General features: G+C 44.7%; 1 protein-coding gene across 5 annotated transcripts in view; it reads right to left on the reverse strand.

Annotated features, from left to right (window-relative positions):
- Window positions 1-2,525: 2,525 nt before the first annotated feature.
- The window catches only part of LOC124005007 (tetraspanin-18-like), a 141,514-nt gene continuing 131,917 nt past the window's right edge, over window positions 2,526-12,122 (reverse strand). For 4 of the 5 annotated variants that reach the window (XM_046313870.1, XM_046313835.1, XM_046313843.1 and 1 more), the window contains 3 exons: window positions 5,353-5,535; window positions 4,117-4,200; window positions 2,526-3,580 (listed from right to left, as the gene is read on the reverse strand). In XM_046313870.1, coding sequence (XP_046169826.1) covers window positions 3,533-3,580; window positions 4,117-4,200; window positions 5,353-5,535 — 315 coding nt within the window. In that variant the 3' untranslated portion in view covers window positions 2,526-3,532. The remainder of the gene's footprint in view (window positions 3,581-4,116; window positions 4,201-5,352; window positions 5,536-12,122) is intronic. The other variant, XM_046313861.1, reaches the window with a different exon arrangement.

A 12,122-nucleotide genomic window follows, 5' to 3' on the forward strand; every position in this document is an offset into this window, starting at 1 on the left:
CTCCCCACCTCCCCCTGTACCCAGTCTTGTTAGGTGTGTCCCCACCCAACAGAAGATGAGGGCCTGGGGAAACCAGCAGCAACCCAGAGGTTTCTCCCACCCCCATCACTCTCTTGGCCATCCCCTCCCTCTCACTGTCGGCCAATCGTACCCTCCTCTTCATTCTCTTCTTTGGTGATGGCGGCAGTGGAGAGATACCACCCTCCCCCCCGCCAGCTCCGCCAGCTCCTCCACCATACCCCTCATCTCTTCCACCAGGGCACTTTCCCCCCAGTCCACTTGCTCTTCCACCATCTCTTTCTCCACCACTCCTCCCTCGCTTTCTTCTCTCTCATGCTCCTCCACTCGGTTGCCTTCTTCCACAGCTTTTCCTGGTTCTCCTACTCCCGTGCCTTCAGTTTCCTTCTCTCTTCCATCCGTCGCTTCTTGCTCCTCCTCCTTCCTTGCGGCCTTCCCCTCTGGACCTGTACTCTGGTCATGAGGTGTGCTTCCTTCCCCTCCTCTTCTTCCCCCATCCACCGCTCCTGCTCCCCCCCAGCCGCAGACGCATATGACCTCTGACGAGCCAGGCACCCCGCCACAGGTGTGCTGACGAGCCACACCCGTGGCACGCCTTAGGCTTGTCACAATCCCTCGCCTCGTGTTCCACAGATCCACAAAATCTGCATTTTCTTGTGCTGCACGTGGCGAATATGTGTCCGTAGGCCATACAGCGCCTGCAAAATGGGGGCTGACGTGCATAAAACTACGTCCCCCTGTCAGCCCCTAGGGAGAACATAGCAGGAGGATGGAGGTAGCCACCATGTCCCATTGGGTCCTCTCTGAGGAGGGCCTGGAAGCCTCTCCTCCCATTCCAAAAACCAAGGGAGTCTTTGAGGTGCCTTGCTGAGGAGACGTTATCCTTGTATCTCCCCAGAAAAGCCCTCACCTCTTCGTCCTTAACGTAAGGGTTGTAAATGTTGACAGTTACAACCCTAAAGTTATTCTTCGCCAGGCTTGTTATTTCATAGTGGCTTATCGGCCTCTCACCTCCCACTGCTCTTGCCCTTCTCAGGATATCATTGTGTTTCTCCTCTGTATATAGTGCCACGTTGTATGCTCCCTCCAACGAGTTGCCTTGGAAACAAAACACGTCCTTCACCGTCAGCTTTAGAATCCCCATTAATATTATCCTTCCAAAAGTTTCCCGTCCTAAAGGCTCCAACTCCTTTTCCTTCCAAGCAAACCGAATCGTGTTGGCCAGCCCAATCCCAGGGACCGACCGTGTTGATGGATTTAGCACCATCTCCGCAAGGAGAATGGCGCTTGTTCTCTTCTCTTCCAAAACAAGGAAAAAAGAAAAACCAAAGTGACTGAGCCTATTCTGGTGCAAACTAACACAGAGACAGGAACAATCACCCATGAAAAACTCAAAGAATATGGCTGCCTAAATATGGTTCCCAATCAGAGACAACGATAATCACCTGACTCTGATTGAGAACCGCCTCAGGCAGCCATAGACTATGCTAGACACCCCACAAAAACCCCATGACAAAAACGCACCACAATAACCCATGTCACACCCTGGCCTGACCAAATAAATGAAGACAAACATACATTACTTCGACCAGAGCGTGACACCCTCTGATCTCTGCCTGCCCTTGACCTGTCGTCTGCCTGCCCCGTTTTGTTAGTAAACATATGTTATTCGAGTTGTCTGCATATGGGTCTTATGCCGAGGTCTGATTGTGGGGCAAACTCTATAACAGTGAAAGCCAGGAAGTTCATCTGTACTTTCTTAGGCAAAACCTTCTCAAACATTATTAGTACTGAACAGCCTTTTGGCTTCAACCCCTTCTGCATTTTATTGTATATAATCTATGGACATAGTGGATCCCCAGAAATTACACCACTCATCTAGGCTGAAGCTCCAGGGACATGACTTGTGATTTTCTTCCCATTGAGAGTTTTCATTTTCATAATGTTCCCTCATTTTCATAATATTCCATTTCTCTTTGCTTATTTCAGCTGTTCTTGCCATAATATGGACTTGGTATTTTACCAAATAGGGCTATCTTCTGTATACCACCCCTACCTTTTCACAACACAACTGACTGGCTCAAACGCATGAACTTTTAACAAGGCACACCTGTTAATTACATTCCAAGTGACTACCTCATGAGCTGGTTGAGAGAATGCCAAGAGTGTGCAAAGCTGTCAAGGAAAAGGGTGGATACATTGAAGAATTTTAAATCTAAAATATATTTTGATTTTTTAACATGATTCCATATGTGTTATTTCATAGTTTTGATGTCTTCACTATTATTCTACAATGTAGAATATAGTAAAAATAAAGAAAAACCCTGGAATTAGTAGGTGTGTCCAAACTTTGACTGGTACTGTAATTTGGGGGGAACGATTTGACCTGCTTCAAACATTGGGGACCCCTTCTACGCCCTTGCCAAAGAACAACTGACAATGCCTTCTATCCTGCTTTACTGGGTACATACTTCTAAAAGCATCAGAAAGGAATTCACCACATGGACAACATTTAGAACATTTTAATGTCATTGTCTTTTCAAGAATCTAATACAAATGCATACAAATACATTTATTTTCACCTAAGCCACATGTAACCACAATTGCAATGAACATCACAATACAAATACAATATTTTATCAGAAGTTGGCTTTCAAGCTCGAATGGTCAAAAGGGGCAACATGCACACATGCATTCATTCATACAAGGACACACACACACACACACACACACACACACACACACACACACACACACACACACACACACACACACACACACACACACACACACACACACACACACACACACACACACACACACACACACACACACACACACACACACACACACACACACACACACACTATAGATGGGACTTTTAACAGCAAGAGGTAAAGGCTCTAACAATAGTATGTGGAGGGTGGGAGTGGGAAAGATGGAGGAATTGTGGTATCAGTAGATGGAAGGGCGGGGGATCGGGGGAGGGAGAAGTGGTAATAGGAAGGAACAGTAAATATAAATATTCTTCATCCAAAAGTCAGTGCAGTGTCTTCTGCTCTAGCCTGAGTCCCAGTTAGCTAGCAAGACAGCACAAACAGATCTGGGTCTCAAGCTACTTCTGCTGCAGGGCAGGCTTCAACCGGGTCGTCTTATTCACCACGCCTGGTTTCACACAGGTCCTCTTCGCGTTGCACTACTATACACCCGGTCCGTGTTAGACCTGGTCCATGAAACATCTGTTTCACTTTACATACGTTTTCCTGTCGTTCTTGTCTTTTTTTCTTGCTATCATTTCTTTTTTTTGCCACCAAATACCTCAAAGGTCCAGCTGAGAAGTACAAGTTTTTTGTTTTCTGAGTGTTGTTTTGTTTTGTTTTCCAACCAATCAATACATTTTGCAGATATAAAAGAGGACAATACATTTACAAGTGTACATGTTTTCTTTCCCTTCTCCTGATTTCCCTTTTGTAGCTCCAAAAAGTCCTCCTGTCCGGTGTACGGTGCGATAATCCTACTGGATACCTCTGAAGAGACACATGGCAAAGACCATGGCAAACAGCTGTGGAGAAGAACAGATGAGTGTCAGAACAGCAGTCAGGACAGAGAACAAGACACAAGTAAAGTGTTTCAATTCTGCGAGCCTAAACTGGTCGACTGTTCTGCAGTCAAACGATGATGAGGAAACTAAACAAAATCAACCAAAACTATCTACATGATGATGATTAGACAATTCAGCTCTGGCTTAATCTAATAAATCGACTAGATTGCCATATCCATAATTATGACTTCAGAGATGCCTCCTCAGTAAATTCTGCTATGTAATGTATGGTGTGTAACAGTCCTGCAACACCAATGTTCTCCACTAAGTGGGGCAATCGTACTATAAACGGAGAAGTGACCAGCACTTGCTTCAAATGATATATTCTCCAGTATTTCAGATTCCGTTGCTGTGTACTGTGTGTGGGGGAGATAAGCTACATGGATTTTTCTGAACAGCTTACATTACCAATCACACCAACTGATAAGGGAAAAATGTGTTGATTTGGAGGCTACTCACAAAGCGCTTATTATAAGTAACAAAATATTGAATCCTACCTCAATGGTGAGTACCACGATGGCCAGCGCTCCAGCCACATAGATGTACAGCTCAAAGTAGTCCACCACCGCTGAGTAGCAGCCCTGAAAACACACAGAGAGGAAAGAGTCTCAGTCACAATTCAATAGTATGAGTCAATATGAGAGAGTATTGAAATGTGTGTGTTTGTGTGTCTGTGTGTGCGTGCATGCATGCACTTGCGCCTGCATGTGTGTGTGCACGCATGTGCATAAATGCATGCATGCGTGTGTGTGCTGAAATGCATGGACAATATAAATAGCATCAGAGCCATAACTGAATGCGTCAGTGAACAATAGACTAGATGAATGGGCTGAGAGACAGAGACTGAGACAGGGCCCCTGGCCTCATTGGCTTTTAATGAGGCTCTGTGTGTGAATGGGAAAGAGACAGCGAGAGACAGACGCCTTCCTGAGATACCGCATTGTTCCATAGGCCTTAACAACAACAGTTGGAGCCTCTCCTTCCTATCAGTGTTGACTGTAATTACATTTCACTCTCAAGACAGTCATTAAAACAGGCAAGCACACACAGAGATAAATATAGACCCACACACACAACCACACAAACGTGTGCCTTCCGTTTGTCAATATGGCTAAATCCATTTGTCTATATGGCTAAATCCGTTTGTCAATATGGCTAAATACTGTATGTTTCTCCCTCCACACACACACACACCTGCACGCCCACTTCCCTATCCTACTCCAAGCCCGCACTACCCTACCCTACTCAAATCTACATAGTCAAACACAAACATGCATAAGTATACACACACTGCACTACACAGTAAAACATACTTCCTTGACACATAGAAAATATAGAAAAGCACTAATGAGTCTACTGGTATGAGGACAATGCCAGTAGAGAAGCAGTCCCATTAAATCATCTCTCCAACACTCTTCTGCTCCAGTTTAGCTGATAAGCAAGAGGAGGATTTTGCTTCCCAGTGTGGCAGGGAGAGTGGGCAGTGGTAGCCTCGAGGTTTGAGTGACGAACATGCAACTGGAAGGTAGCCAGGTCAAATCCTAGGGTAGGAATGTGGAGGGCTGCCAGATATTTCAGGTGCCACCTACTGCTGATGTGATGCTCTAGGTGCCCTGCTCTGGAGGTCCTGCTCCAGGGGCGAAATGTTTATTTCCATTCTCTTTGTTGAATGGGTCAATAAAGATTATTAAAGGGTTTTTAGTAGTATTTTTGAAGTAGTCTAGTACCAGTACCAGCACCTTGTTGTTTCTGAACAGCATGTTCCCCATCAGACACTCCTCCTGGGGGATGTAGGCTGAGTCTCCGGGGTGACTACCCCTCCTGCAGCAGGCTGCAGGGACCATCTCATTAGGGTTGATCAGTCTGAACAGGCTCTCCTCAAAGTCCACCGGGCTGTTCACGCCACAGCAGTCAAACTGGGGAGGAGAGATGAGTAAATTACACTGAGTATACAAAAATGAGTATACAAAACATTAAGAACACATGCTCTTTCCATGACATAGACTGGCCAGGTGAATCCAGGTGAAAGCCATGATCCCTTATTGATGTCACTTCAATCAGTGGAGATGAAGGGGAGGAGACAGGTTAAAGAAATGTTTAATCCTTGAGAACATTGAGACATGGATTGTGTATGTCTGCCACTCAGTGAATGGGCAAGACAAAATATTGAAGTGCTTTTGAACGGGTCTTTTATCTCCCTCACCAACTTTAAACATCTGCTATCTGAGCAGCTAACCGATCGCTGCAGTAAATAGCCCACCCAATTTACCATACCTCATCCCCATACTGTTTTTATTTATTTACTTTTCTGCTCTTTTGCACACCAGTATCTCTACCTGCACATGACCATCTGATCATTTATCACTCCAGTGTTAATCTGCTAAATTGTAATTATTCGCCTACCTCCACATGCCTTTTGCACACAATGTATATAGACTCTTTCTTTTTTTTCTACTGTGTTATTGACTTGTTTATTGTTTACTCCATGTGTAACTCTGTGTTGTTGTCTGTTCACACTGCTATGCTTTTCTTGGCCAGGTCGCAGTTGTAAATGAGAACTTGTTCTCAACTAGCCTACCTGGTTAAATAAAGGTGAAAAAAAATGGTAGTAGGTGCCAGGCGCACTAGTTTGTGTCAAGAACTGCAGAGTTCCTGGGTTTTACAGGCTCAAGAGTTTCCCATGTGGATCAAGAATGGTCCACCACTCAAAGGGCATCCAGCCAACTTGACACAACAGTTTTATTAGTCGTATGTACAGCATACACATGGTATACACCGTCCAACGAAATGCAAACAAAGTAAATGGCTCAGTGAAATATAATAAACATTTTAGTATAAGTATGATACAGGAAGGCACCATTTATAGTCCAATATTTACATGTGTTTTGGGGAAGGGGAATTGGGGGCAAGTGTTTAAATTGTGCAGAACTTACTAATAATAGTCTGGTAGCAGCAGTTGTGATGTGTGTATCATGAATGTATGTGTGTGTAAGTGAGTGCATGTGTGCTAAGGTGTGGAAAGTCAGTACAGGAAAGTCAACATCAGTCCTGTTCGAAGTGTTAACCAGTATGATGGCTTGTAGATAAACTGTCAATGAGCACATTTACATGCACAGCAATAATGAAACAGCAATAATGAAACATTAAACAAATTATGTCAGAAGGCAGTTTATGCAATAGTCATGTAAACACCTTACTCTGCTTTTCTTAATCATGGTCAAAATTGAAGTAAGAATATGCAGATTAAAACATCGGTTTTTCTGAGCCATCTCTGGACTTATTAGGACATGTAAACACTTTAGTCGGTGTTCCAGCAGTGTATTTGATCTGCGCATGTGCTAGCACCAGACAAGCAAGCCTCCCTTTTTAGCACGAATGAAGTGAGTCTGAATATATGCATCTTAGAAGTAGTTTTCACATACATACATTATACGGTGCATTCGGAAAGTAATCAGAACCCTTGACTTTTTCCACATTTTGTTACGTTACAGCCTTATTCTAAAATTGATTAAATTGTATTTTTTCTCCTCATCAATCTACACACAATACCCCATAATGACAAAGCCAAAACAGTTTTTATTTTTTATTTTGTACATTTTGTTTAAAAAAAGATACCACATTTACTCAGTACTTTGTTGAAGCACCTTTGGCAGCGATTACAGCCTGGAGTCTTCTTGGGTATGACGCTACAAGCTTGGCACACCTGTACTTGGGGAGTTTCTCCCATTCTTCTCTACAGATCCTCTCAAGCTCTGTCAGGTTGGATGGGATGTGTCGCTGCACAACTATTTTCCTAATCCAAGATGGCGTAGCAGTGGGAGCAGTCTGTTTTGATTGTCTTGTCCTGTCCCTTCTATATATCGTTTTTACCTTCGTATATATTTTTTAATCCAATTTTCTACGGACTGAACATACTCTTCTGCAACCCGCCTCACCCAATGTGTAATGGATCTGCTATTTTTACACTTTTGAACCGGAACCCCCTTCAGGAGCTAGCCAGCTAACTAGCTAGTAGTCAGTTAGCCACTGCTAGCTGTCACCACCGTTAACTCGGACATCTGCCAGCCTCAGCCTGGGCAACTCCTGCCAGCCTGCACAGCACAATATCTACCCAGAACATATTGGACTGCTTTTCTCTACCACATCTCCGGATTCCTACCGCAAGCTCTGAACCTTTACTCCGGATCATCGCAGCTAGCTAGCTGCTATCCGAGTGGCTACTCCTGTCTAACGTCTCTGTCCCGAAGCAAGCACCAGTTAGCCTGGTGCTTTCTAGGCCCATCTCCCGGCGAGCCGAAGAGATCTATCAAGCAATTTCTGGGCTTCAAATACCACTTTTGCCAATTGGCCTGGACCCTTTGCTGCCGACACGGAGCCCAGGCGACCATCACGACTGGTCTGCTGACGTAACCTTCCGAGGGGGGTTACAACAGGCTCTCCCAATGCAACGTCCCCCTGAGGCCCATCTGCTAGCCCTGGCCTGCTAGCTGTCTGAATCACCGTGACTTCAGCTCGTCTAGCTACTCACTGGACCCTATGATCACTCGGCTACACATGCCCCTCCCTAATGTCAATATGCCTTGTCTATTGCTGTTTTGGTTAGTCATTTTTATCTAATTTCACTGTAGAGCTTCCAGCCCTGCTCAATATACCTTAGCTAGGCCTTATGTTCCCCCCCCCCCCCCCCCACACATGCGGTGACCGCACCTGGCTTAAATGGTGCCTCTAGAGCAGAGGTGGGCAAACTTTTTTTGACTCGCGGGCCACAATGGGTTCTAAAATTTGACAGAGGGGCCGGGCCAGGAGCATTTGGAGGGAGTGTTTGGGCCGGATATACTAAAGCATTAAATGTAGTGTGTGCAAACCTCATAGCACAGTAAGAACACTACAACCCAATTTATTGACTGTCTTTCAAATGTGAAAAATAGCCCTTATCAGTTAATAAATTTGTCTCAAGGAATATGCAAGATATGGCATTTACATACTATTTCACAGATACTGGGAGGAGGAAATGTAAATAGATTAAAATAACATACGCACTGTGATTTATCAAGATTGCGTCTGTTTTTAATAAGTTTCAATCGAAGGTGCAAAGTTAAAGAAATCAACATTTATTGAAAAATGGAATCACTTTCAACATTCAAAACATATTATTACACAACGAAATACTCAAGCTCAATAATATCTACTTGTGTTAAACTCCGCAAAATCATGGATGGATTGTCCTGACCGCGCGCTCTACAAACTCGCCATGGACGCCCTCGCCTTCACGCGCAAACAGTACACGTGTATCGTTGCCAAGCACACAGACATAGGCTGTATTAAATATCCTACCTGCAGCTGAAAATTGCAGCCAGCAAATAACTTGCCTTGGTACTTGACTCTTGAATTGCAGTTTGTCGGTGAAAAAAGTTCTGTTGACTCTGTAAATTAGCTGCCAACCTCTGAGCAGTAGCCGGCCGTTCTTGTGTTGACTGCTTGCTAGCATAGTTTGCATGCTTCGTGGCAAAGTGACGGCTGATATTGTACTCTTTGAAAACCGCAACAGCTTCTTGGCATATCAGACATACAGCCGTTGATCGGACTTCATTCAGTGAAGAAGTATTTTGTTGTCCACTCCTTATTAAACACTCGGCATTCGCTGTCCACTTTCCTTCTCTTTGGTCCGCTCATTTTCACAGAAGGGCTTAATGGTGACGTGAAACGAAGTGAAAATTAAAGTGAAATAAAGAGAAATACGCGCCACTCCAACAACGGTCAATGTGTTTTGAGTGCGCCATCTATTGGGGAAACGTGGGCATTGCAGGGAAAGGGGAAAAAGGAGGTTTTTAGTATAATTTGGACAAGTTCGGCGGGCCGGATTAAAAAGCCTAACGGGCCGTATGTGGCCCGCGGGCTGTAGTTTGCCCATGTCTGCTCTAGAGACAAAACCTCTCATCGTCACTCGATGCCTAGGCTTACCGCCACTGTACTCACATCCTACCATACCCTTGTCTATACATTATGCCTTGAATTTATTCTTCCGCGCCCAGAAACCTGCTCCTTACTCTCTGTTCCAAACGCACTAGATGACCAGTTCTTTTAGCCTTTAGCCGTACTCTTATCCTACTCCTCTTTTGTTCCTCTGGTGATTTAGAGGTTAACCCAGGCCCTGCAGCCCCCAGCATCACTCCCATTCCCCAGGCCCTCTCATCTGTTGACTTCTGTAACCTAAAAAACATTGGTTTCATGCATGTTAACATTACAAGCCTCCTCCCTGAGTATGTTTTATTCACTGCTTTAGCACACTCCACCAACCCGGATGTCCTAGCCGTGTCTGAATCCTGATTTAGGAAGGTCACCAAAAATCCTGGAATGTCCAGCCCTAACTAATACATTTTCTGACAAGATAGAACTGCCAAAGGGGGCGGAGTTAGCCTGCAGAGTTCTGTCATACTATCCAGGTCTGTGCCCAAACAATTCGAGCTTCTTCTCCGCCCCCGGCTGTGCCCTGGACACCATATTTGAATTGATCGCCCCCCATCTATCTACAGAGTTCGTATTGTTAGGTGACCTAAACTGGGACATGCTTAACACCCCGGCCATTCTACAATCTAAGATAGATGCCCCCAATCTCACACAAATCATCAAGGAACCTACCAGGTACAACCCTAAATCTGTAACCATGGGCACCCTCTTCGATATCATCCTGACCAACTTGCCCTCTAAATACACCTCTGATGTCTTCAACCAGGAACTCAGCGATCATTGCCTGCGCGCGTAATGGGTCCGCGGTCAAACGACCACCCCTCATCACTGTCAAATGCTCCCTTAAACACTTTGGCGAGCAGGCCTTTCTAATCGACATGACACGGGTATCCTGGAAGGATATTGACCTCATCCCGTCAGTAGAGGATGCCTGGTTGCTCTTCAAAAGTTTATTCTCCATCTTAAATAAGCATGCCCCATTTATAAAATGTAGAACTAAGAACAGATATAGCCATTGGTTCACCCCAGACTTGACTGCCCTTGACTAGCACAAAAACATCCTGTGGCGTTCTGCATTAGCATCGAATAGCCCCTGCGATATGCAACTTTTCTGTTAAGTCACGAACCAATACACTCAGTCAGTTAGGAAGGCTAAGGCTAGCTTTTTCAAACAGAAATTTTCTTCCTGTAGCACTAATTCCAAAAAGTTTTGTGACACTGTAAAGTCCAATAAGAGCACCTCCTCCCAGCTGCTCACTGCGCTAGTAATAAATCCACGATAATCAGTAATTTCAATAAGCATTTCTCCACGGCTGGCCATGCTTTCCACCTGGCTACCGCTACCCCGGCCAACATCTCAGCACGGCTAGGCCGTCATTGAAAATAAGAATTTGTTCTTTTGACTGACTTGCCTAGTTAAATAAAGGTAAAATAAAAAATTCATTTAAAAAACTCGCCCCGCCGGTTCTCCTTCACCCAAATTCTGAAAGAACTGCAACATCTGGATCCCTACAAATCAGCTGGGCTAGACAATCTTTCTAAAATCATCAGCCGAAATAGTTTCAATGCCTATTCAACCTCCCTTTCATATCATCTAAGATCCCCAAAGATTGGAAAGCTGCTGCGGTCACCCTCCTCTTCAAAGGGGGAGACAGTCTTGACCCAAACTGTTACAGACCTATATCCATCTTTCCCTGCCTTTCTAAAATCTTAGAAAGCCAAGTTAATAAACAGATTACCAACCATTTCGAATCCCAAAGTACCTTCTCCACTATGCAATCTGGTTTCCAAGCTGGTCACGGGTGCACCTCAGCCACACTCAAGGTCCAAAATGATATCATAACCGCCATCGATAAAAGACAGTAATGTGCAGCTGTATTCATCGACCTGGCCAAGGCTTTCGACTCTGTTAATCACCGCATTCTTATCGGCAGACTCGATATCCTTGGCTTTTCAAATGACTGCCTCGCCTGGTTCACCAACTACTTCTCAGATAGAGTTCAGTGTGTCAAATCGGAGGGCATGTTGTCTGGACCTCTGGCAGTCTCAATGGGGGTGCCACAGGGTTTAATTCTCGGGCCGACTCTTTTCTCTGTATATATCAATGATGGTGCTCTTGCTGCTGGTGATTCTCTGATCCACCTCTATGCAGATGACACCATTCTGTATACATCTGGCCCTTCTTTGGATACTGTGCTAACAAACCTCCAAACGAGCTTCAACGCCATACAACACTCCTTCCGTGGCCTCCAACTGCTTTTAAATGCAAGTAAAACTAAGTGCATGCTCTTCAACGGATTTCTGCCTGCACCCTCCCGCCCGACTAGCATCACTACTCTGGACGGTTCTGACCTAGAATATGTGGACAACTACAAATACTTAGGTGTCTGGTTAGACTGTAAACTCTCTTTCCAGACTCACATTAATCTTCTCCAATCCTAAATAAAATCTAGAAATCGGCTTCCTATTTCGCAACAAAGCCTCCTTCACTCATGCCGCCAAACATACCCTCGTAAAATTGACTATCCTACAGATC

Source organism: Oncorhynchus gorbuscha, linkage group LG02 (genome assembly GCF_021184085.1).
Source record: "Oncorhynchus gorbuscha isolate QuinsamMale2020 ecotype Even-year linkage group LG02, OgorEven_v1.0, whole genome shotgun sequence".
Classification (NCBI taxonomy): Eukaryota; Metazoa; Chordata; class Actinopteri; order Salmoniformes; family Salmonidae; genus Oncorhynchus; species Oncorhynchus gorbuscha.